Source organism: Aricia agestis, chromosome 20 (genome assembly GCF_905147365.1).
Source record: "Aricia agestis chromosome 20, ilAriAges1.1, whole genome shotgun sequence".
In the NCBI taxonomy this organism is placed as follows: Eukaryota; Metazoa; Arthropoda; class Insecta; order Lepidoptera; family Lycaenidae; genus Aricia; species Aricia agestis.
The window spans coordinates 2,956,403-2,978,625 of record NC_056425.1 but is presented as its reverse complement, the minus strand read 5'-3'; the positions used below and the strand labels follow the sequence as shown (position 1 = coordinate 2,978,625).

The following is a 22,223-nucleotide window of genomic DNA, read 5'->3' as shown; positions in this document are numbered from 1 at the left end:
ACGTTTAAATAACTCCTGTGTGAAGAAATCTTTATTTTTTTGTATCTTTGGATATTGTCATCAATATAATTTTGTTTCAGAATTCACAACACATTTTTGGATGGAAGCCAAGTTTTTTGTTTTTACTACAAAGGAAAAGTGATATAACCCATGTTTTTGTTGTAACGCTCAATAAGCAAGTCTCATCATAAATTCTACTATTTTTCTACATAATAATAATAATCTACAATGACTTTTTACTAAATTTACAAATTAAAAGCACTTCTAGCGCCATCTACATTTCAGTTTTTAATTTAACAACAAATTATTACATTTCTACTTGTGTTCTACTTATGCTGCATAAGATGGCTCAATGTAACATTTTAAACTTTCGCGTTGCATTATAATTAAACTTTTTAATCGGAACTTAACGCGACTTATTTAAGTAGTAATGCTACTACGAGTACATACTTTTTCTCGACGTTTCGGCCGTGTTGCAACGGCCGTGGTCACGAGGGGACTGAAAAAGTATGTACTCGTAGTAGCATTACTACTTAAGTAAGTCGCGTTAAGTCCCGATTAAAAAGTTTCATGGCTCAATGTACGTTATACTTAAAACTTTCATAAATTAACCTAGCATATTGACTTTTAATTTACTGTTTATTATTATGTATTTTATAAGTTGTGTAAATTAAGCACCTAAACTATTTTTAATGAATTTTTTGAAACGGAACTTTTTTTTAATATATATAACTCATCATATTATGCTTTCTTTTAAAATATGCAACAAAATAGATGCGAAAATATTATATCTATGGAAGACAAATAAATATAAATACTTATTCATATTTTTTTCAAAATAAATAGCCATTTTTCGTGTCAATTAAAATTAAAATTTCTTCAATAAATTCCTAGTTAAAGGTTTACATTTATTTTGTAGTTGTTAAAATTATACGACCAAAGAGGTTTTACTAAGAACAATTTAACCTGACCTTTAGGCCGGCCGATGGACCGGAAGTTGCAGTCGGGACCAACTGGTCTAGAGCGGTCGCGTTGAAGTTGTACACGACTGCAACACGATCGCATCATGCTGTCGACCACACATACCTTTGTTGTTCGACCGCACGGCGAAACTCGACCGCAGAGCGACTACTCCGACCGCTCAAGAACTGCTCGAGCGGTCTGTCTATTACGGATATGAATTTAGTATGGAAACTGCTGATCGCCGTATTGCAACCATATCTTGTAGTTGAGACCGACTGCAAGATGCGGTCCGTCTATAGCCGGCCTTACAGTAATTTTATATACATTTCAACCAAAGGGCATAATCATATTAAATCCAATCTAACCTGACCTCTACAGGTTCATATACTCATGCGAGATCCACGAGACACGCGGGGGTCAAGGCTCGCTGGTGTCGTCTTGGTCCTCCTGTCAGACGGACCACCCTGCGGCTCGGGTGCCGTTGGTGGTGAGCTCGCTGTCGTGGTTGATGGTGGCACGACGGCCGGACTTGCGGAGGTCGGAGACGAAGGCGTACTGGAAATGAAGAAGTTCGGTTAGCTCTAGGAAGTAGGAAGCTATAGTTTAGTAATGGGAATTAATGTTATTTTCTATTAATTTCATTAACATGCTAATTTTGATGCTACGTGTTATTGCTTTGCTAATTGCTATAACACGGCAACGCGAATTATCGGTTCGCATCGCACCGCTCGCGTCGAGTTACTAGTATAATATTATTTCGCATCGAGTGAAAAATAGCAATTCATTAACAGTTAGCGCCGCGGTTCAACAGCGCGGACGTGAATTTTTTATAATGATTGCTACAAACGATAATATTAGCAATCATATTTTTAGCAAGTATGATTAATTTGATTATTGCTAATGGGTATTTTTTTTAAGTTTTACTTGGAAACTTATAGTATGCTTTTCACGCGAGCTCCAATGAATCGGGGACTGAAAAGCGGGAGCGAATAACCGGTTTCGGTGACGGTGACCGGTTTCATTGAAAGCACGCCAGTTACACGGGAGTAATTTTTATACTGTCCAAGTGTGTGCGCAGTACACAAGAGCACTCTATTCTTTTTACTCTCATAACCCAGTTCATCATCATCCGTCCCGGATTGTATGAATTGTTATGAACCCTACTGTTTCCCTCGCAACATCCATTTATGTAAGTAGGTACCAATATTTTAAATGCGAAAGTCTGTCTGATTATTTGATACGTCGTCTCTAGCCGCGGAACCGATTTTGATGGAGTTTGGGATAGAGGTACTTTTGGTTTCTGCCTATCAAAATCCGCTGGAGCTCGCGCTCGGATTACTATAGCTGTATACCGTGGCGGAGAAGCTTCAAGCCGCGCCAGCCCCCAGAGACGTACTAGGATGGCAGAACTCACCACGACGATAGCATACAGCAGGCCGATGCTGAACCTGGCGAGCACGTCGCTCCAGTGGTGCTTGTAGTCGGAGTCGCGCGTCATCACCGTGTACCAGGCAAGCGTCATCAACGGGAACTGGATGACAATGGCGGAGGAGTTTCGAGCCGCGCCAGAGATGTACTAGGATGGCAGAACTCACCACGACAATAGCATACAGCAGGCCGATGCTGAACCCGGCGAGCACGTCGCTCCAGTGGTGCTTGTAGTCGGAGACGCGCGTCATCACCGTGTACCAGGCAAGCATGATCAGCAGGAACTGGATGCCATGGCGGAGGAGCTTCGAGCCCCGCCAGAGGAACCGCTTTTGAAGATAAATCTGTAACACCAAACATCTAACTTAGCTGGTTGTAGGATGTTTTTAATGCATTGGTCGGAATGCATTAAAGCATTCTACAACCAGCTAAGTTTTTGCATTAATTTACATCGGGGTTAAAAAATATAACTTAAGAAAGAAGACCAAAAGTTCGGACAATAAACCATTATATGGACTGACGTCACATGTACCTATTTAAAAATTTGTAAAGCTCGAAAATGCGTGTACCCCAAATTACCCAAAATTCTAAATTTCATAACATTGCTTCATGCCTCAAGATCAACTCGTATTATGACAATGTACCATCGAGGAAATTGATCCCTAGGCAGTTGACAGACCAACGTCATTTGGTAGGAACATATCAATTCAATGTTGTGATCTGTCGGCTGGGTTTGACGTAACGCGACCAAACTACGTAAGTCCCCCATCTGCCCATCATCTTCTCTGATATCTCAAGATAACGAAAATGATCCAAATCATTAAAAATATAAATTACTGACCGAAAAATAGAACATAGTATACGCCGAGAACGAGCTATGTCCGCTTGGGAAGGAGAGCCTCATCTCCTTCATAAGCTTGGGGTTCTGGCCCAGGCAGGTAAACTGTTCGATGTAGCGCCACCTGTTCTCTGGTAGCGTGCAGTCTATGTCGGGGCGGCACACCTGGAAACAACAGATTATGGCTTTAGGACAAGCTGTCATGGGCGCCGGCAGGGGGGTGCCAGGTGGTGCAATCTCGGGATCAACAGGAATTATTGAAATAAAAATAGACAGCTTTTTTGGAAATATTTTTTTTATTTACATCGCAATAATGTTTCGGCACTAAATGTATCCGGGGGCACGGCCGTGCCCCAGCCAAGCTTTTTAGCAAAGGCACGGCCGTACCATACTTTTCTCGAAGCGGTTCGCGGCTATTTCACACCCCCTTTATCTTCGATATTAACAAAGCTAGGGATTTAGAATTTCGGTCACTAGTTGCAAGTATTAAAACTAGCTTAACCTCCAAATTGCATGAAATTTCGATAAATAGTTTAATAGTTATGGATGGTCAAAGTTACTGCATTTTGTCACTCACTGACTGACAGATCATCAAAATTCTAAGGTACTTCTAGCAGATTTAGAATCTTTAAATTTGGTACCCGGATAGGTCTTTATTCACAATGAAAGGAAAAATTATGAAACCGGCCAAGTGCGAGTCGGACTGACGTACATAGGGTTCCGTACCGTAAATTTGTATGGGATTTTTTACCCTTTAATTATATTTACCCTTTAATTATATTTTTATTAAATTTTTATTACTAATTATTAAAGGCCGTGTTCGTCGGCGTAATTTTTAGCGCATTCGCTGCAAAACCTAGTTATTGCGCATGTCCAAATCATGTCATGCCATGGCAACGACAACTGTTTACGACTTGACATTTAACCCAATTGCAATTTGTTGGTGGCGTTGCAATGAACAAACCAGTGGGAGAGCCATGCTTCGGCACGAATGGGCCGGCTCTACCGGAGAAATACCACGCTCTCACAGAAAACCGGCGTGAAACAGCGCTTGCGCTGTCTTTCACCGAGTGAGTGAGTTTACCGGAGGCCCAATCCCATACCCTATTCCCTTCCCTACCTTCCCCTATTCCCTTCCCTTCCCATCCCTACCCTCCCCTGTTACCCTATTCCCTCTTAAAAGGCCGGCAACCAACCTGCATCTCTTCTGATGCCCTATTCCCTTCCCTACCTTCCCCTATTCCCTTCCCTTCCCATCCCTACCCTCCCCTGTTACTCTATTCCCTCTTAAAAGGCCGGCAACCAACCTGCATCTCTTCTGATGCTACGAGCAGTGCCGTAAACAGTCTTTTTTGCGCCCTGTGCGAGCTTCTACAACTGCGCCCTTGCTTTTTAGATATTATTATATTACCCAAAGCAATGTATATGTCTATTTTACTGTTGGAATCGTGCTCTAGGGGCGCAGCGGGAACTATTATCGGGAGCAAACCGAAAAAATAATACTCCTGCCTGGTTTGGCCATTTTTGCGCCCCCCAGAGTCTACGTCCTGTGCCTGGGCACCGGTGGCACCGCCCTATTTACGGCACTGGCTACGAGTGTCCATGAGTGACGGAAGTTGCTTTCCATCAGGTGACCCGTTTGCTCGTTTGCCCTCTTATTTCATAAAAAAAAACAATTAAATTTTTAAATTTTTCCAAGTGATCCATATCCATATTTTCCAAAATAAAATAATCAAACACTATCATAGTGTTAAATAAATTATTTGTGCGGCTGTTAGACAATTTAGGCTTATGTATTTATGTTGAGCTTTTATTATTTTAATCATGTATAAATAATTAAGACGTTGTTTACGACTTGACCAGCAACTTGTTATGCCGTTGCCATGACATCTTTTGGACATGCGCAATAAAAGGTTTGTCCAAAAATACGCCGACGAACACGGCCAAAGTTAAAATACAGTTGAGTATTTTCTGAAATTGTCAAAAACCTCACTGTTACCATTATGGATATAGAGCAAAAAAGGGGAAAAAATCGTGTTTCTTGTATGAGGCCCCCTATTAATAATTTATTTTGTTTTAATTGGACTATTAGCTTTTATAACGACGCCAGAAATACATAATTTGTGAAAATTGCAACTATCTAGCTATTGTGGTTCTCGAGATCCAGCCTGGTGAGTGGTGACATACGGAGGGACGACGGACAAACAGCGAAGACTTATTAATAAAAGGGTCCCGTTTTCATCCTTTGGGCCGGGAAACCTAAAAATTGAAAAATACTTTATCAAATATAAGAAAATATTTTTATGTTTGTAACTTTGCAAGAACATTATGAGTTTCGACTGCATATTTGTTTTACGCACAAAAGGCTTTTTATGTACTTAATTAAATAGTGTTAATTAAATAAAAAATAGTATTAACAACGTTAAGAATGAAATAATAATTAAATTCGATTAAAATGTAACTACACTCCTTACAGTACACTCCTTACTCGCTAGATATATGGGAGGTTTAAGTTATCACATGAAATAAGGTGTGCTTCTTTCCTGCGAGGAACGTCGAGAGTCGAGACACTTAAATCAGTGCTGCTATGTGTTCAACGGTATTGCTAAAAATGACCACCTTCAAGTATTAAAGCTTAAGAGTCAATTATATAAGAATATAATAATCGACTCAGAACTCAGAAGTATTTACGTTACGTTGTGGACCTTTAGAACTAACGAAGCCTCAAAGAAAAAAAAAAGGAGTTAGAGAATGAGTGCTAAGCTAAGTACAGAAAAGATATAACGTGACTTGAAAAGAAAAGAAAAAACAACCTTAAAAAAAAAGAAACGAAATCCCACCAAAAACATTAAATGTAAAAGGAGCGAAGCAAAATATTGCATAGCTATTCAATACTTCTGTCGTAAAAAGATCACATTCAAGCCAAGCCTTCAACTTATTTTGTAATTTAAATCAACATTCAGTAAACGTATCAATAGATTTCTTTATTTTATAATTATTATAGTGGCTTGGCAATGAGCACTAGAGAAATAATCAGGGACTAATTGGATTTATTGGGTACAATCGGCCACATGCGTCGTTAACTCGTTACAATATACTAAAACACTTTACGCTTGCCATCTGTGTATGAACACCTCCAAATATGCAGTTTTATATTTGTTTCTCTTGTGCTCATTGCCAGGCCACTATAATAATTATAAAATAAACAAATCTATTGATACGTTAACTGAATGTTGATTTAAATTACAAAATAAGTTGAAAACTTGGCTTGAATGTGATCTGAAAACTTTTTAAGACAGAAGTATTGAATGGCTATGCAATATTTTGCTTGGCTCCTTTTACATTTCATGTTTTTGGTGGGATCCTGTTGACGTAAATTATAGACAGTCACTGTTGTTCGTAAAAAGTAAAAAGAAAAGAAAGAAAACTGAAATCTGCACCCCTTGGAAAATATTTCTGCCGGCGCATATTATGGTAAAAAGACGAAGAGTGGATGGGCTTGGTACAAGCACGGAAGGTAAAAAGGAGCCAGGTTTCGAGGGCAGTTCGATCTGCTTACATCAATTAAAAGTTGAGATGAATTTTGAAAGCGTAGAGAGATGGACTTTTTTGCATTTTTCTTTCATGTTCCTCTTACGATAAAGGCATCGTCTTCTCTCATTAATAGGGAATCAGACCTCGTACCTATACAAGAAAGTGTAAAGCCAGTATATAAAATAAACACGAAATAAAACCACGGAGCTCTTTGTATTAGCTCCGTGAATAAAACCCACCAACCCAACCACTATACTCGTAATGATACAAAATTGTCGCGCATCGCCAATTTCGCCATCACCGTAGCTCGAGGCGCCGCGGTAGTTTTGCCATAACTCCCTGTCATCGCCACATAAACAACAATCTAGAGGTAATAGCTTTCTGTGTATAACATCTCCTTATGAAGTACTAGATGTCCCGCGCGGCTTCACTCGCGTAAATTAGGAATTTCACAGAAACCGTACATTTTCGAATAAAAATAGCTATAAATACTCTTTTCACGTGGTCTACTCTATATAAGTGCCAAATATTTCTATAAAATTGCTCCAGCAGTTCGTGAGATAAACCCTTTCTAATATTTTCCCCGTTTTTAGCACATTTTCCTGAGTTTCTTCAGTGTTAGATAAATGAGATATCTAACACTGAAATATGTTTTTAAATCGGACCTGTAGTTCCTGAGATTAGCGCATTCAAGCAAACATACTCTTCAGGTTTATAATATTAAGTATAGATTTTTTTAAATTATCGCTTAACAAACTCGAGCCTCGATCTAAAAGACTATGAAAAGGCTTATAATTATGGGACGATGCATGGTATAATATTATGGTAGTGATGATGATGAATGTAATTTACATAGTAGCATGTGCTTTTCGTTCTTAAACCAACGCCGAAACTCACAAACTTGTATCTATAAAGAATCAATAGTTCTCTCAGCACCTTCCGAACCACGGTATACCAGGTATACCTCGGTGCAAAATCTTACTTGTTTGTAGCATATGCTTAGAATACTTTTCACGAAACCGAAGTTACCACATGTTTCCCCATAAATTTTGAGGAGTTCCCTCGATTACTTATGGATCCTTCATCAGATCACCACTTTTGTGAATATAATACCAAATTGGGATGATACCCTAAATTTTTCTTTTGGTATAAAAGAAAAATTTTGAAAATCGGTTAACAAACGGCGGAGTAATCGTTGAACATAAGAAAACGTTTATACGTGGGAGAGCCATGCTTCGGCACGAATGGGCCGACTCGACCGGAGAAATACCACGTTCTCACAGAAAACCGGCGTGAAACTTGCGCTGTGTTTCGCCGAGTGAGTGAGTTTACCAGAAGCCCGATTCCCTTCCCTACCCTCCCCTATTCCCTTCCCTTCCCATCTCTACCCTCCCCTATTACCCTATTCCCTCTTAAAAGGCCGGCAACGCACCTGCAGCTCTTCTGATGCTGCGAGTGTCCATGGGCGACGGAAGTTGCTTTCCATCAGGTGACCCGTTTGCTGGTTTGCCCCCTTATTTCATAAAAAAAAGCCTCAGTCAATAATAGACTTAGGTCTGACAAAGCCTTCTTGGGTTCAGACCTTGCTAAGTCGAAGATTTCCCTTTATAACTCTCTTTCCCACAATATCATCTAAGTAAACCTGCGGTAGATCAAGTTTGAAACCTGTTCAAAAATTACTTAGCAATATAAATGATTTTATGTCCAGTATTTGCATTCAGAATTGCAAGTTTAATTAGCGGTATATCATAAACAAGTTATGTGTTGACTCTGTAAATTACCTGACTACGACAATTTCATATGGCACTTATTAACTGACTGGAATTATGTAGATGAGTTATGATTGCGTAAATCACTAAGTAGGTAGCAAGTAGCAACAGGACCGATTCTAAGTTTTCGAAAGTCGCTTCGATTTCAGACTGTCTCATTCGCGCGTCATGCATGGGATAAAATGGGAGAAAAGCAGCCTACGATCGAAGACGATATTCGATGTATTAAAATCGGTCTACTGGGATTACAGCGATATTAGAGATAGAGAATAATAGAATAGAATAATTATTTAGGTATGAGAATTGGGCCTTAGAGGATGGATTGCCAAGCAATGGTTAATTTAACACAAAATTACTTTTCTGTGCCAGTTTTCTGCTGCACATTAAAATAAAGTGTTTAAGTACATAATTATAGCACTTTCGATTTCCATTTCCCCTAGCACTTTATAGTTTATACATTTAGCGCTAGCCATAATAGCTTTTAAATATTATATAAGATTTTAAGTCAAAACCTCAGAAACCAAGCAAAACAAAATCAAAAGCTACTTTCATAAAAATAATAAAAAAACGCAGCCGATTCCGGCGGACAATGTGCAGGGTTCGCATAAATATAAATCGCTGTTTGTTCGCCCGCGGCCGCAATTATGTCGTTACCGTATACTCCACGTCAATCATCCAATCAACTCTGGTGTAGAGGACCCTATATAATGCACTGTGAAATCGCAACGACGAAACCGCTCACAAAACTCAGTTTACGAAACGCGAATGCGTCGCATCTCGCAAAACTCAGAAGAAAACAAACTGCATGTGAAAAACGCAAATGAGATACATTTATAATAGACTAGTGTTTAACAATTTGATCGACAGCATCGCGACTTTATGTATTTTCCGGAGCTTATTAAAAATATCAATTTTTTTGTTTCTGAAAAACCCTATCCCAAAATGTCTTCAATCTTCATAATAACAAAATATATTCTTTCGACGGGAAAATATTTAATTGTTGAGGGCTTGTTACTATCAGCTTTTAAAGTTAACTGTTTTATTTTGTTTAGGGCTTGTTTTAAGCAGCTCGTACGATAAAACGAAATCGCTGCGACATGCAGCGACACAAACTTATGTGTAGTCTCCTTAACCGAAGAAAAGATATCCAGTTATTGGCGCAACTTATCAATTTTAAGAATCTTATTGACTTTTACATCCGCGGCGTATACTTAGCGGGATAACCACAATTATCTGAAAGAGATACCTTATTGTTTCATGCTCATTTTGAATCTCTTACATACTATTATTAGTTTTCAAATTATTTATTATTACAAAAAAGATAATAAGTAAGTAAGTAAAAAATCAATAACCGCTTGCCGTATTATATGATTTTTTTAATGAAAGCAAACGGGTCACTTGATGGAAAGTAACTTCCGTCGCCCATGGACACTCGCGGCATCAGAAGAGCTGCAGGTCCGTTGCCGGCCTTTTAAGAGGGAATAGGGTAATAGGGGAGGGTAGGGAAGGGAATAGGTAGGGGATTGGGCCTCCGGTAAACTCACTCACTCGGCGAAACACAGCGCAAGCGCTGTTTCACGCCGGTTTTCTGTGAGAACGTGGTATTTCTCGGTCGAGCCGGCTCATTCGTGCCGAAGCATGGCACTCCCACGTATAACGTGTAAATATATATGCGAAACATCGAAAATATCCATACTAATATTATTAATGTGAAAGTGTGTCTGTCTGTCTGTATGTTTGTCTGTTATCTTTTTACGCTCAAACCGCTGAACCGATTTTGCTGAAAATTTACATTTACAGCGATATTTACAGCGATAACAGTTATCTGTAACATAAAGTTAAGATTAAAATCTGGATCTAATTTATTTTTATTGTCGAATTAATTTATTGTCACTCGAAGTACGAGCGGTATTTATTGGCTCACTTTTACGATTTATACGATGGGAATAAGACTCCATCAAGATTATAAAAATGTTATTTAATGTTCAACATTTTTTCAACAGATTGCTTCATGGTTATTCGTTATTGAAAAGATTTGCAGGATGTCGAGATACTTTCTAAAATTTTTTCGTCAAAGGTTTTACGAAGCTTTGAAATTTGACACCAATGTTTTTTATTGGATGGATTTTGAGTAAAATTTGCAGTAAACAGTAATGTAGGCTACATTTTATCCCGGCACTGGCGACCCGCCCCGGCTTCGCACAGGTATAAAATATATAGCCACTGAAAAAAATGATTAAAATCGATTCAGCAGTTTTGATTTACATTCATTATTACTTACCCGAGGCCCGCATTGGTCGGTACCGCCGCAAAAGCTACGTCCCGCAATTTTAAATCCGTAATATCTTCGAAAATATTCATTTAAATCATATGCTGTCAAGGGCCATATAGATCTACATTAAATCAACAATGTACTTATTTAAGATTCCCACGGAAACGGGAACCACCGGGCACCGCGCGCTGTAAACTGAAGTCCACGCGGACGGAGTCGCAGGCAACAGCTAGTTTAATCATAAATTCAATTTCTCCTCAAACACCTTCTTTAGATTCCGCGCCTGTCATACAATTGATAACTCACGACGTACGAAAGGGCAATTCCGAAAATAGTTCACACCACCCTCGTCCTTACTCCCGAGGGAATAATAACCATTATTCCCTAAACCGTTATAGCAGGACGGGTGTAGAAGGTTATTTTTGTAAGGCTCCTTACTATTCCCGAGTTCTTTCTTGTATTACAATTTACAATAGCATTTTCTGAGTATCAGATGGTAGCATCAGGAATGTTAAGTGTGAGGTGTGAACGGATTTTCTTATTACTTGACTATCAACATAGCTTTGACGTTTAAAAAAAAGTTTAAGTCTTTAAATCCCTTACTAATAAAAAGATCCCCATTTTGTATACAAACCGTTTTGATCCGATACGTTAGAAAAGTAGATTTTTAATAAATAAGATGGTCATAGTTCATACCTTATTAATGGAAAATATGCATAAAAAATTTCGAGGAGTTCCCTCGATTACTCATGGATCCCATCATCAGGTCACCACTTTTGTGAACATGGTACCAAATTGGAGTGAAACCTAATACAATAAAACAAAAATTTCGAAAATCGGTTCACAAACGGCGGAGTAATCGTTGAACATACATAAAAAATCTCCACAGCCAAACATATGACCTCCTCCTTTTTGGAAGTCGGTTAAAAATCATTTAAATTACTTAAAAATTCATACATATTTTCATTTTATCATCATCATCACCCATTTTTTCTTGTGGATCAGTCAACAAATTACCTTAACCGATTTTGGGAAGCCCATCAAAAAACCAATGATACTCTCCCAAAAATGAAATCGTGCGAAAACGAAAACATTAAGGCCAGCCTCGACCTTTCGGCGTATCGAATATGTGTGATGGAGCCTTAAATGTCAACAGTAGCGTATACCGTAAAAGGTTTCAAGTGTTTATTTTGCCTTCGCATTCTTTGAATTTAAATAAGGAAATTATATTAGGAAGAGTATGTAGGTCCGACATCTTCCTATAAACTTTACTTACTAGAGGACGTGATGTATTAATAATAAGTTAATACAATGTTTGATAATGATTTTTTAACCAATTTTTCTTACAGTTTAAAAGTAAAATTCCCTCGCGATTTGATTTCACTGTCAACGAAAACTTTCTTAAGTGCCTGATAGACGTACTCGGAACTTACAGTACGAGTACGCGGGTTTTAACTTTTAAGTTCGCGAACTTACTGGGCTCGCATCGGTGACACGCGAGAATCGCTCACACTGGATTACCATGCCCCCAGGCTCGCGGCTCGCGGCTCTTTGCTGACACATAGGCGATTAAGATCGTCGAGCCATAAGTCCTTACTCGCGTACTTACTCGCACGTCTGTCACCCCCTTCACGCACTCATTAGAATAGAAGTAACAACCAAAGCACCAGTCTTTGTATGAGCGCTGGTAAAAGGGAACGTAGAGTCCTAAATATACTCTAAGAGTTTTTATTTATAGATAGCGCCAGAAATAGTTTAGGATATAATCTATGTTTTGCGTCTGTATTATTACCATAACCAATACTTCTCATTACCATCAAAATACGCGGAGACAGATATGAAGATAGGTTCTGAAATAAAACGATTTTATAATGAACCGTTACAACTAGGGAATGTACACTCTATGTAGGGGGTATAAAGTTTAAATTGACGTGACAACTTTGTAGTAACAAACTGACAAGCGTAGCTGAGAATAATGTGATGTTGTGCCAGCCCTTGACAGGGCTGACACTACACACTCTAGATTACGCCTGGGGCTAGGTGTTGATGCAAATATTTCTTATTTGAGCTAGGTTATAAACTATAAGCCCTAGCATCATTATACAAAGAAAATCTTAAATCTTAAAATAGAGCTCTACTAGTGCAATTTTCTTAATAGTTCTGCAACCAAAAAGAAAAACTTAACTTTAAATTGAATTAACATTATCGAGGAACGGTTTAAGTTTTGAGTTTTTCTCTAATGCGGGCTGCCACAGAATAGATACAAGTACTAATACTCTAGAGTCTAGTCTCTACTAGAGACTCAAAGCTGACGTATAGCGCTAAAAGTGTAAATTAACAATAGTAAACAACACAGTAAAACTAACAGATACCTTCTGTATTTTTTTTGATTACGTTTAATTAAACATAATATATACGACAAAGTAAAATTAACAGAAGGTATCTGTTAAGAGGATTCCACACCGCCGTTTTTTCATACAAACGCTGTCCCCTGTTTCCTCCCTGGATAATGCCGGTAGAGTTATGATTTTTTTCCTGAATATCTATGGCCACTATTAGCATGTCCCTATGTTTTCTTTTTTTTCATAATTTAATAATTAAAAAAGATAAGAACGTCCAAAAGCCCAAAAAAATGGCCAGATTTTCCTCTGTGTTCAAACACCCAAAAAACAAAACTGGCTAGAATATACAAAAAAAATAAAACATAGGAACACAGCTCAAGCCTTGCTTTAATTCTTAATGAAAAAAATACTTAAATCTGTTAAGTTTCGGAGAAGGAATTAGCGGACAACGAATCGAAGATTTTCTGTTCTTTTATTAGAACTTTTGTCGTGTTGTCTTTATCGCGCTCTGCGGTGGGAGACTTGAGATTGGTGAGACAGCAATACATTTTCAAATACCTATTTTCAATTTCTCTCGCCCCTGGTGTATCCTCTTAATTTTACTTTGTCGTATATATTATGTTTAATTAAACGTACTTAAAAAAAATTGAAATACTTACCATAAAATATAAATTTTCCTAGCAATCTCGCGATTTCCCAATAACGAATCATACAAATCGATACAGCTTTACAACTACCATTTACTATTCATCGGCACATCTGACTTGTAAACTCATTGCACATTTACATATAAATAGTCCAATAATATTACAAATTAGAATGCAATAAAATCGCAACAAGTAACGCCGCGAGCCGAACCGGTACGCAATAAGCAACATGAGTTTATTATAAATATTTATTGCAATAGTTTATTTTATTTATTAATATTACTGCTTCAACGATTATCATTAATTATAAATAAAGTTAATTGTAATTTATTGAATATTGAACAATATAAAGTTTCACAGGAACAAAAAGCCAATTAAAGTTCCTTCATGATTATATTATGCAGTTGATCCGATTAGTTTATAATGGACCGACATACACGTTAGCAATTACAAATGTGTAGAGGGACAGAATACATATATTATTAGTACAAGGTAGCGGGACACGTTCGTCTTAAATTGCCGATCGACGTTGGTTGTAAGTACATACTGTAGAGGTATCAGGTAAACAGCTGCGCAATCATGGTGGTAAAAGATTGGCCAACAAGAAGAGGGGATTTAAAGCTTTAATCGTGAATCGTGATGCCCACTATAGATACGTATACAGTGTGTAACAAAAATAAGTGATAATACTTTAGGGTGTGTACGTGTTCCTTGTAGAGAGTTCACTGTGAAAGTAGCAGCGCTGAAAGACCAAAATTTTCTTCAGTTCAGTCTTCGGTTCAAATTATTTGAACATCACACACTCATCACTCTACTTATCGTACCGAAAAATCGTGCAGGGAAAAGCCCATGCACTATCCTTGTAGAGTTATAGCACTCATTGTTTCATGAGCTACAAGTTTGAGCCCAGCCTTACATTGTGTGCACTTTCAATAAACAATGAATATTAAACGCCGCCCACACACAAGCGCCAGATATAATCACGCACTCACGATGTACCTACATACACGATGTATTATTGTAATTTGTACATAATCAGGTGTTAATGTGTTATATAATGTAGGTCGGATGCTGGACAAATATTCGTTAGTGTCAGGTGCGTCACATTATATTATCACATAGCAGATAGCTTATTGTTTTACGAATTGCACAAAGTACTTGAAAATAAGGAGTAAACGATGGAGAATGGAGATGTTTTTGATGAGATAAGAAGAGATTCTCCTAATGTTATCTAACACTAGATGACGCCCGGAACTCCGACAAAATTCGGCTATCGTGTGGGAATCTTAAATTTTTCTGGGATACAAAATTATCCTATGTCCTTGTCCGGGACTAAAAGCATCTCCGTACAAAATTCCAGAAAAGTGGTTTAGCGGTTAGGCATGAAGAAGTAGCAAAGTTTCGCATTTATAATATTAGTATCCAAGAAATATGGATTAGTTGCTTAATAATGAAGAGACAAAACGTAAGGATAACCCCTTTCTATTGGACCCATGACTATTCATGAATTTTTTAAAAGTAGGACAAAGAAAAGGCAGTTCCATTACTACGTTTCAAAGTTTGCGCCTACCCTTCCTAGTTCCTTGTCATAAACGATGATTTAACACGATATCGGTATTTAAGCGCCTCTCACACTTAACGAGAACAAGTGAACAATTTAAGTTATTAGTGGCCATAATGGCCTGGACCTGGGTCATCGACACCAAACAATGCGTTTCAATACTTGTTTATTGAAAAACGGCGCCATATAAGCAATAATTTGTCTTTTCAATTTTAAGTTCAACTATTAGTTACCGACTTAAGATATACCTTATTATTATACGACAGCATAATATAGCTGTGTATAGTCCGCCTGTCTATCTGTCTGTTAGCTCTTCGTGCAAAAACTTTCAAACCAATTTTGAGAGGGAGGATTATTTTGCATTTAACGTGGTTATACGAGTAACCTATTCTGACTACTAAATTAATTAATTATTTTATCACAATAAACTAAACTTCTGACTACTAAATTAATTAATTATTTTATCACAATAAACAAACATATTTCAAACTTCGACTAATAATATAGTCTATAAACTAATAAACAATAATGTTTCAAACCACAATATTGGCACGCGCGGCGCGCACGCGCCACCTGGGAGAGGAAGATATTGAGTTACAAATTACTCAAAATAATAATTGTTATTTCATTTATAGCTAATTACTAGTGGTTGTTGCATAAGAGCTGTTAATATCGATTTAGAAGTGAGCGTGGACAGTGTCAGTCTTGGTCCTTGGATCATCATCATTCGGATTTCAGCTATTACCACTTTTTTCATTAATTTTATCAATAATAATATCTATGGACGCTTTACACCACGTCAGTCTGGCCCCGTGCTAAGTACCTGAAGGACTTGTGTTACAGGTACCAGACAACGGAAATATATTTAATACTTTTATACTATACATAAATTTAAGATTTTTATTAAATGATACACATATTTAATACACATCCATGACCCAGGAACTTTGAAAACTTTTTGTTCCGTCGGCGGGATTCGAACCTGCGACCCCCGGCTTGAGCTACCAACGCGCTCACCACTGAGCCACAGAGGTCGACCAATCAATGCATAATATATTTCTTTTATTTCAGCAGTTCAGCGATTTCAACGTGAAGATAGCTGAAGCTGAAAGACACTTCTATAATTACCCCCGTTAATCCGGCCCCTGGCTAATCCGGCGCCCCTTGTAATCCGACATGCGTATTACTGTTTTTTTAATGAAATAAGGGGGCAAACGAGCAAACGGGTCACCTGATGGAAAGCAACTTCCGTCGCCCATGGGCACTCGCAGCATCAGAAGAGCTGCAGGTGCGTTGCCGGCCTTTTAAGAGGGAATAAGGTAATAGGGGAGGGCAGGGATGGGAAGAAAAGGGAATAGGGATGGGAAGGGAAGGAAATAGGGGAGGATAGGGAAGGGAATTGGGCATCCGGTAAACTCACTCAATCGGCGTGAAACAGCGCAAGCGCTGTTTCACGCCGGTTTTCTGTGAGAACGTGGTATTTCTCCGGTCGAACCGGCCCATTCGTGCCGAAGCATGGCTCTCCCACGTATAAGGTTTATTTAGTTACATGCACATTATTTTGCTCAAACTTTATAATTAAGGTTCGTATATATTTTTTTGTTACAATGGATGCGCTGGTTACTGTTACAGTTTGCTGATAATAGTGCCTAGCTTTAGGAAAATGATTTTTAGTTCCGATAAAACCTTAACATTATGATCTTAAGGTAATTGCCAATGTGTGAAAAATGTATGTACTCTATAATCCGATAAATCCGCTAATCCGACACGGCCGTGCAAAACTTTTGTCGGATTAACGCGGGTCTACTGTATTATGAATTATTAGGCCGCCTTTTGGACTTAATTTGCTCTTTCAGCGCTGCTACTTTCACAGTGAACTCTTTAATACGAGGGACACATACACTCTTTAAAGTATTATCCCTATAATTTGTTACACCTTGGATAATATTTCCATTATTCCAATCCAGTAATCTAATTTAGCGCTGGATTGCTACTTGAATAACGGAAACAGGCACTGAAATACACTGGAAAGCAATTCAGTCCATTCCAGTGCATTCCATTTACGTTCGCTTACATTATACCAGCAGCAATCCAGCACTGGATTGAATTACTAAATTATTGAAATCATGTAAACATAATAATATTAGAATATAATAACTGCCAACAAACTATTTATTTATTTATTTTATATTCAGAAGGCTTACAGACTAATATCTTTTATCCATTTTAATTTTTATCTATACATGTTAAAGCGTATGCACGTCAGATTTAATAAGTCACGCGTGGGCTAAATGCCCTAGATCTATCCTAGGTCTTGCGTTTGTCGCTCCTAATTAGGTCTCTTCATGAAGCCTAGTGTCGCGGACTCGACATGTGTCATGTACCATTAGTTATTAAACCTTCCTGTTCCCTTAATCTATTGTATGTTGAATTAATTGCACTTTGAAATCCTTTGCGTATTTTCTGACATCTAAGCATCGATATTGTAATTTAAATACAATTATTTTGACTTTTTTTAAATATTAAATTATTTAACAAAGCTAAACTACTTTATGTTTGTCTCTCGCTCATAACTCATTACTTTGTTACTTACGTAAAATTTTCTTAAATAACGTAATGAAGCCGTAGCTACTGTTAATAGGAAAAAAACTTTCCTATTTCCTTTCCTGTAAAAGTATCTGGATAAATTACATCCAAATAGCCTCAGAGGCTTTCGCGTTAGAAGGCGTAACAAACATTTCTACGTATACAAGTTTTTGGAGCCACGGCAGCGTCCATGCCAAGACAAAAATAAAACTATCCATTTTCACTTTTGATTTGATATAACCACCTCCTTCTGAAAGTCGGTTAGAAATTTGAATATAACGCATCTTAATTGATGTGCCCCTAATATTATAATATCAGAATGACGGATTGATCGTTATGTTTGATCACCATCAATTGGTATCAATAAAAATGTCTGTCAATCAAACTTTATATTTTTAATACAAATCGCGACGTCATCGACCATCATCATCATCTTTGGCTGCTCAAATACATGTCATATTGTACTAATTTCAGAGTTTCAATAAATCCTAGTTTAATGAAACTCTGAAAGTAGTGTATCTTAAACAGAGTGTTAATATGAGTGTCATCAAAGCAGGATTTAAATAATTTTAAATACTTGTTTAAGTGGTGTCCAGTGTCCACACCGCCGTTTTTCCATACAAACGTTGTCCCCTGTTTCCTCCCTTAATAATGCCGGTAGAGTTATGGTTTTTTTTTTCTGAATATCTATGGCCATAATAAGCATGTCCCTATGTTTTCTTTTTTTTTCATAATTTTATTTTCTCTCGCCCCTGGTGTATCCTTTCGAGGATAATAACAACATTACATAGATATATTTTTAAATAGATTCAGAATCTAAAACACAATGAATGGAAGGAATATTTCTATTAAAAATCCTTTAAGCAAGCAGAAGACTTAATCTGGGATCAAAAAACACCATAACCACAAAAAGACCAAAGTGCAAGGAACTGTAAAATAACATAGGATTAAAGTACAAAAAATATCAGTTTTGAACCTACCGAAAAAAACATTCAATTTCTACCTTTGGCTCTTCGGCTACTAATCCCAGTATTAGCGCGTTAAATAGTGAAAAAAAATCACAGCCGAACATAAAACCTCTTCCTTTTTTTGGAAGTCGGTTAAAAAGGAGACAACGCAACAGCTTCATTCATGCGTTTACCTATTGTCAGGATGTATACAATGGTAGACCTCTCACACGTGAACAACCCTTCGACAATGGTATAGAACCCAGGGGTCTTCGTAAGCTGGTGTAGGGTCAAAATAGGGGCATCAACAAATCAACGTATTACGGCTTATGGGGAGATGGTGATGCGTCATATTTAATTATTATTAAACAGTAGTAGGGATGGAAAATGTGGAAATAAAAATATCGATAAAAATAGGTTAGAAAATTTAACTTTATGTATTTACATAGGGCGCGGAAGCTGAGTAAACCAACATAGAATAATAATTAGATACGGTAATTTTAAACTGAAAACATAATATTGTATATAATATATTTTTAGTATTTATTTTCAGAATATTGACCAATTAAAAGAAAAATTCACACGCCATTAATTAAAATTAGTAGGTTATTAAATGAACATTAAAAGTTAAAATGTATCTTTTGATCACCACCATAGCAATCGCTTAGTGATAATTTTAGCTCAATAAAAGAAAAACTTATATGGGCAATTAAAATAAATTTATCGTCGCAATACATCACAGCGTCACATCACTAAAATAGCCATCAAAAACTATTATAGAGATGATAAAAGTGGGAACGGAGGGTCGTCCCCGTCGATAAATATTTTGCGTGTAATTGGTTATGTTAACGCGGCGAAGTGTGAACTTAATAAATAAATTATCGACATTAGAGCGGTGACACATCGATATCGATAGTGTAGCCCAGTAGCGACGATTCGTTACGGTTTAATCGTAATCATGATAGATGACTTCCGAATGGCATTTCTGTATCTTTATTCTTTATGAAATGGACAGCGGTCCATAAAGCTGCCGACATTTCAATGAGCGGGTATGGAATGGTTGAGAAAAAAGAAAAGTAACTTGTGAGATACATATAAGTAAGCATAAGTAAATTTAAAACCACCGGTGGGCTGCGGTTTGATTCTTGTGGTGTAAACTGTAAAGTCTAGAATATAAGACAGTGTTCTTAATAGAAAATTACGATATTCGGTCTCTTTGTAGATTTTTTTTAGTAAATTTAGAACACTGCTGTCAACTTAGAGCAAGGCGAACATAGGGCAACGCAATTAACATCGCAAGTCGTGATGCAAAAACGCATCGTATGCCACATTTGCGTTGCAGCGACGCTTCTTCATTAACAGATGATGCTAAGTAGGTAAGAATTTGGTAGTTTTTTGTCCTATAATATGCTGTACTGTGCAATTCGTTTTGCTGTAATTAATGTTTACTAGCTATTTGACCGAGCTTCGCTCGGTATCCGATAAAACACGGATAAAATGACATTTTCAAAAACGTTTCCTAGCTAGATCGATTTATCGCCCCCGAAACATAAATAATTGAAATCTCATGAAAATTGTTAAATTATTTAAAGATAAAAGTTAATATAAGATATACCAAGTTTCATTTCTTTCTTTTTGTCATATATTCAAAACAACATGGCAGTCTTCCACAGTGCGTTTTTCGCGTAACTTTCTGCCGCGCGCTGTAAAACTCTGGAACGAACTGTCACCAGCAGTATTTCCGGATCTATACGACCTGCAAACCTTCAAGAAAAGAGCGTTTTCCCTCTTAAAAGGCCGGCAACGCACCTGCAGCTCTTCTGATGTTGCGAGTGTCCATGGGCGACGGCAGTTGCTTACCATCAGGTGACCCGTTTGCTCGTTTGCCCCCTTATTTAATAAAAAAAAAAACAACGCTGCGACGACACAACGCACCAGAGCTATAGCGACACTATTACCAAGGTATAATTACCAGATTATAGCCGCATCGCCAGTCAAATGCGGTTCCCATGGGACGGGACATTTTGGTTCATGAGCGCGTTGACATTTCTGACCCTCCCTCGCGGGATGTCGTCAATGAGGAATCACCGAAACGAACGCCATTTAAATGTTAGCCATTTGATGAAATACCTAAATTGATGATTTGATTTTCATTCCTAGAGGGATATGCGGTATGCGTAATTTTTGGTATATGTATTTAAATGTACTGCTTTCAACAATCTTTGTTATAATTTAACCCCATTTTCTACCATTTAAAAGAGGCCAATTTTTCCTCGCCATAAAAGGGGTCCAGTAGAATGCGTACCCTCATCAGACTGACAGCCACTTTCATAATGACAGACACCTTTTGACGAGCAGAAGGAAGAACAATGGTACGGTTCAAAAGGCAAGCTTGACAGTTCACTAAATGGCAGCATAGACACAGAATACAGAATACATGGCATAGAGAGAAGTAAAATAGTATTTAGGTAATGATTTCACCATTCATGTTACTTACAGTTAGTCATTTAGCATTGTTTATTTTAAAAAGTATAGTTATTTAGTTGCTAAAGTAGAACAAACAAAACATGTTATTTGCAAAATAGCAACATCCTAATATCCTATTTTTCTATATCTTATATCTTTAAACGAGCAATTCTTGTATATAATTATTAATTATATATAATTGGAATCTCGGAATCGGCTCCAACGATTTTCATGAAATTTAGTATATAGGGGGTTTCGGGGGCGATAAATCGATCTAGCTAGGAATCATTTTTAGAAAATGTTATTCATTCGTGTTTTATCGAATACCGAGCAAAGCTCGGTCAAATAGCTAGTATAAGTATATATTTATAATTGGAATATCGGAATTGGCTCCAACGATTTTCATGAAATTTAGTAGATAGGGGTTTCGGGGGCGATAAATCGATCTAGCTAGGAATCATTTTTATAAAATGTCTTTTTATTCGTGTTTTATCCAATACGTCGAGCAAAGCTCGGTCAAATGGCTAGTTTGTTTTAATACGCAATAACATAATTTCACTTTTCAAGACGCAGATTTGTTCCTATTAGTACATTTTTGTGTCCCAAGGGCCCTATTATGAGCTCTTAAATCCATTCACTTTACGTCCTTATACAGTCAGATAAGGACGTAAAAAGAATGGATTTAAGAGCTCATGATAGAGGCCCAGTACAATCAAAAGCCTTAATGGCTTGTCCCGGAAAGAATTGAAGAAGTCTATATTCGCCACATCACCATGCCTGCAATAGTTCAGACTTCAGACACATCATTTCCAACATGTCACAGTGCTATTTTGAGCTGGACAAAGTTATTCTAGATGGATTCTCAGAAGG

The 22,223-nt window shown here is 37.5% G+C and overlaps 1 protein-coding gene across 1 annotated transcript in view; it reads right to left on the bottom strand.

The window, feature by feature from the left end:
- Nucleotides 1-851: 851 nt before the first annotated feature.
- Nucleotides 852-22,223, bottom strand: part of LOC121737392 (putative phosphatidate phosphatase) — a 78,144-nt gene continuing 56,772 nt past the window's right edge. The window contains exons 6-8 of the mRNA XM_042129066.1: nt 3,233-3,394; nt 2,559-2,735; nt 852-1,518 (exon numbers count right to left, since the gene is read on the bottom strand). Of these exons, the coding sequence (XP_041985000.1) occupies nt 1,414-1,518; nt 2,559-2,735; nt 3,233-3,394 (444 nt within the window). The 3' untranslated portion in view covers nt 852-1,413. The remainder of the gene's footprint in view (nt 1,519-2,558; nt 2,736-3,232; nt 3,395-22,223) is intronic.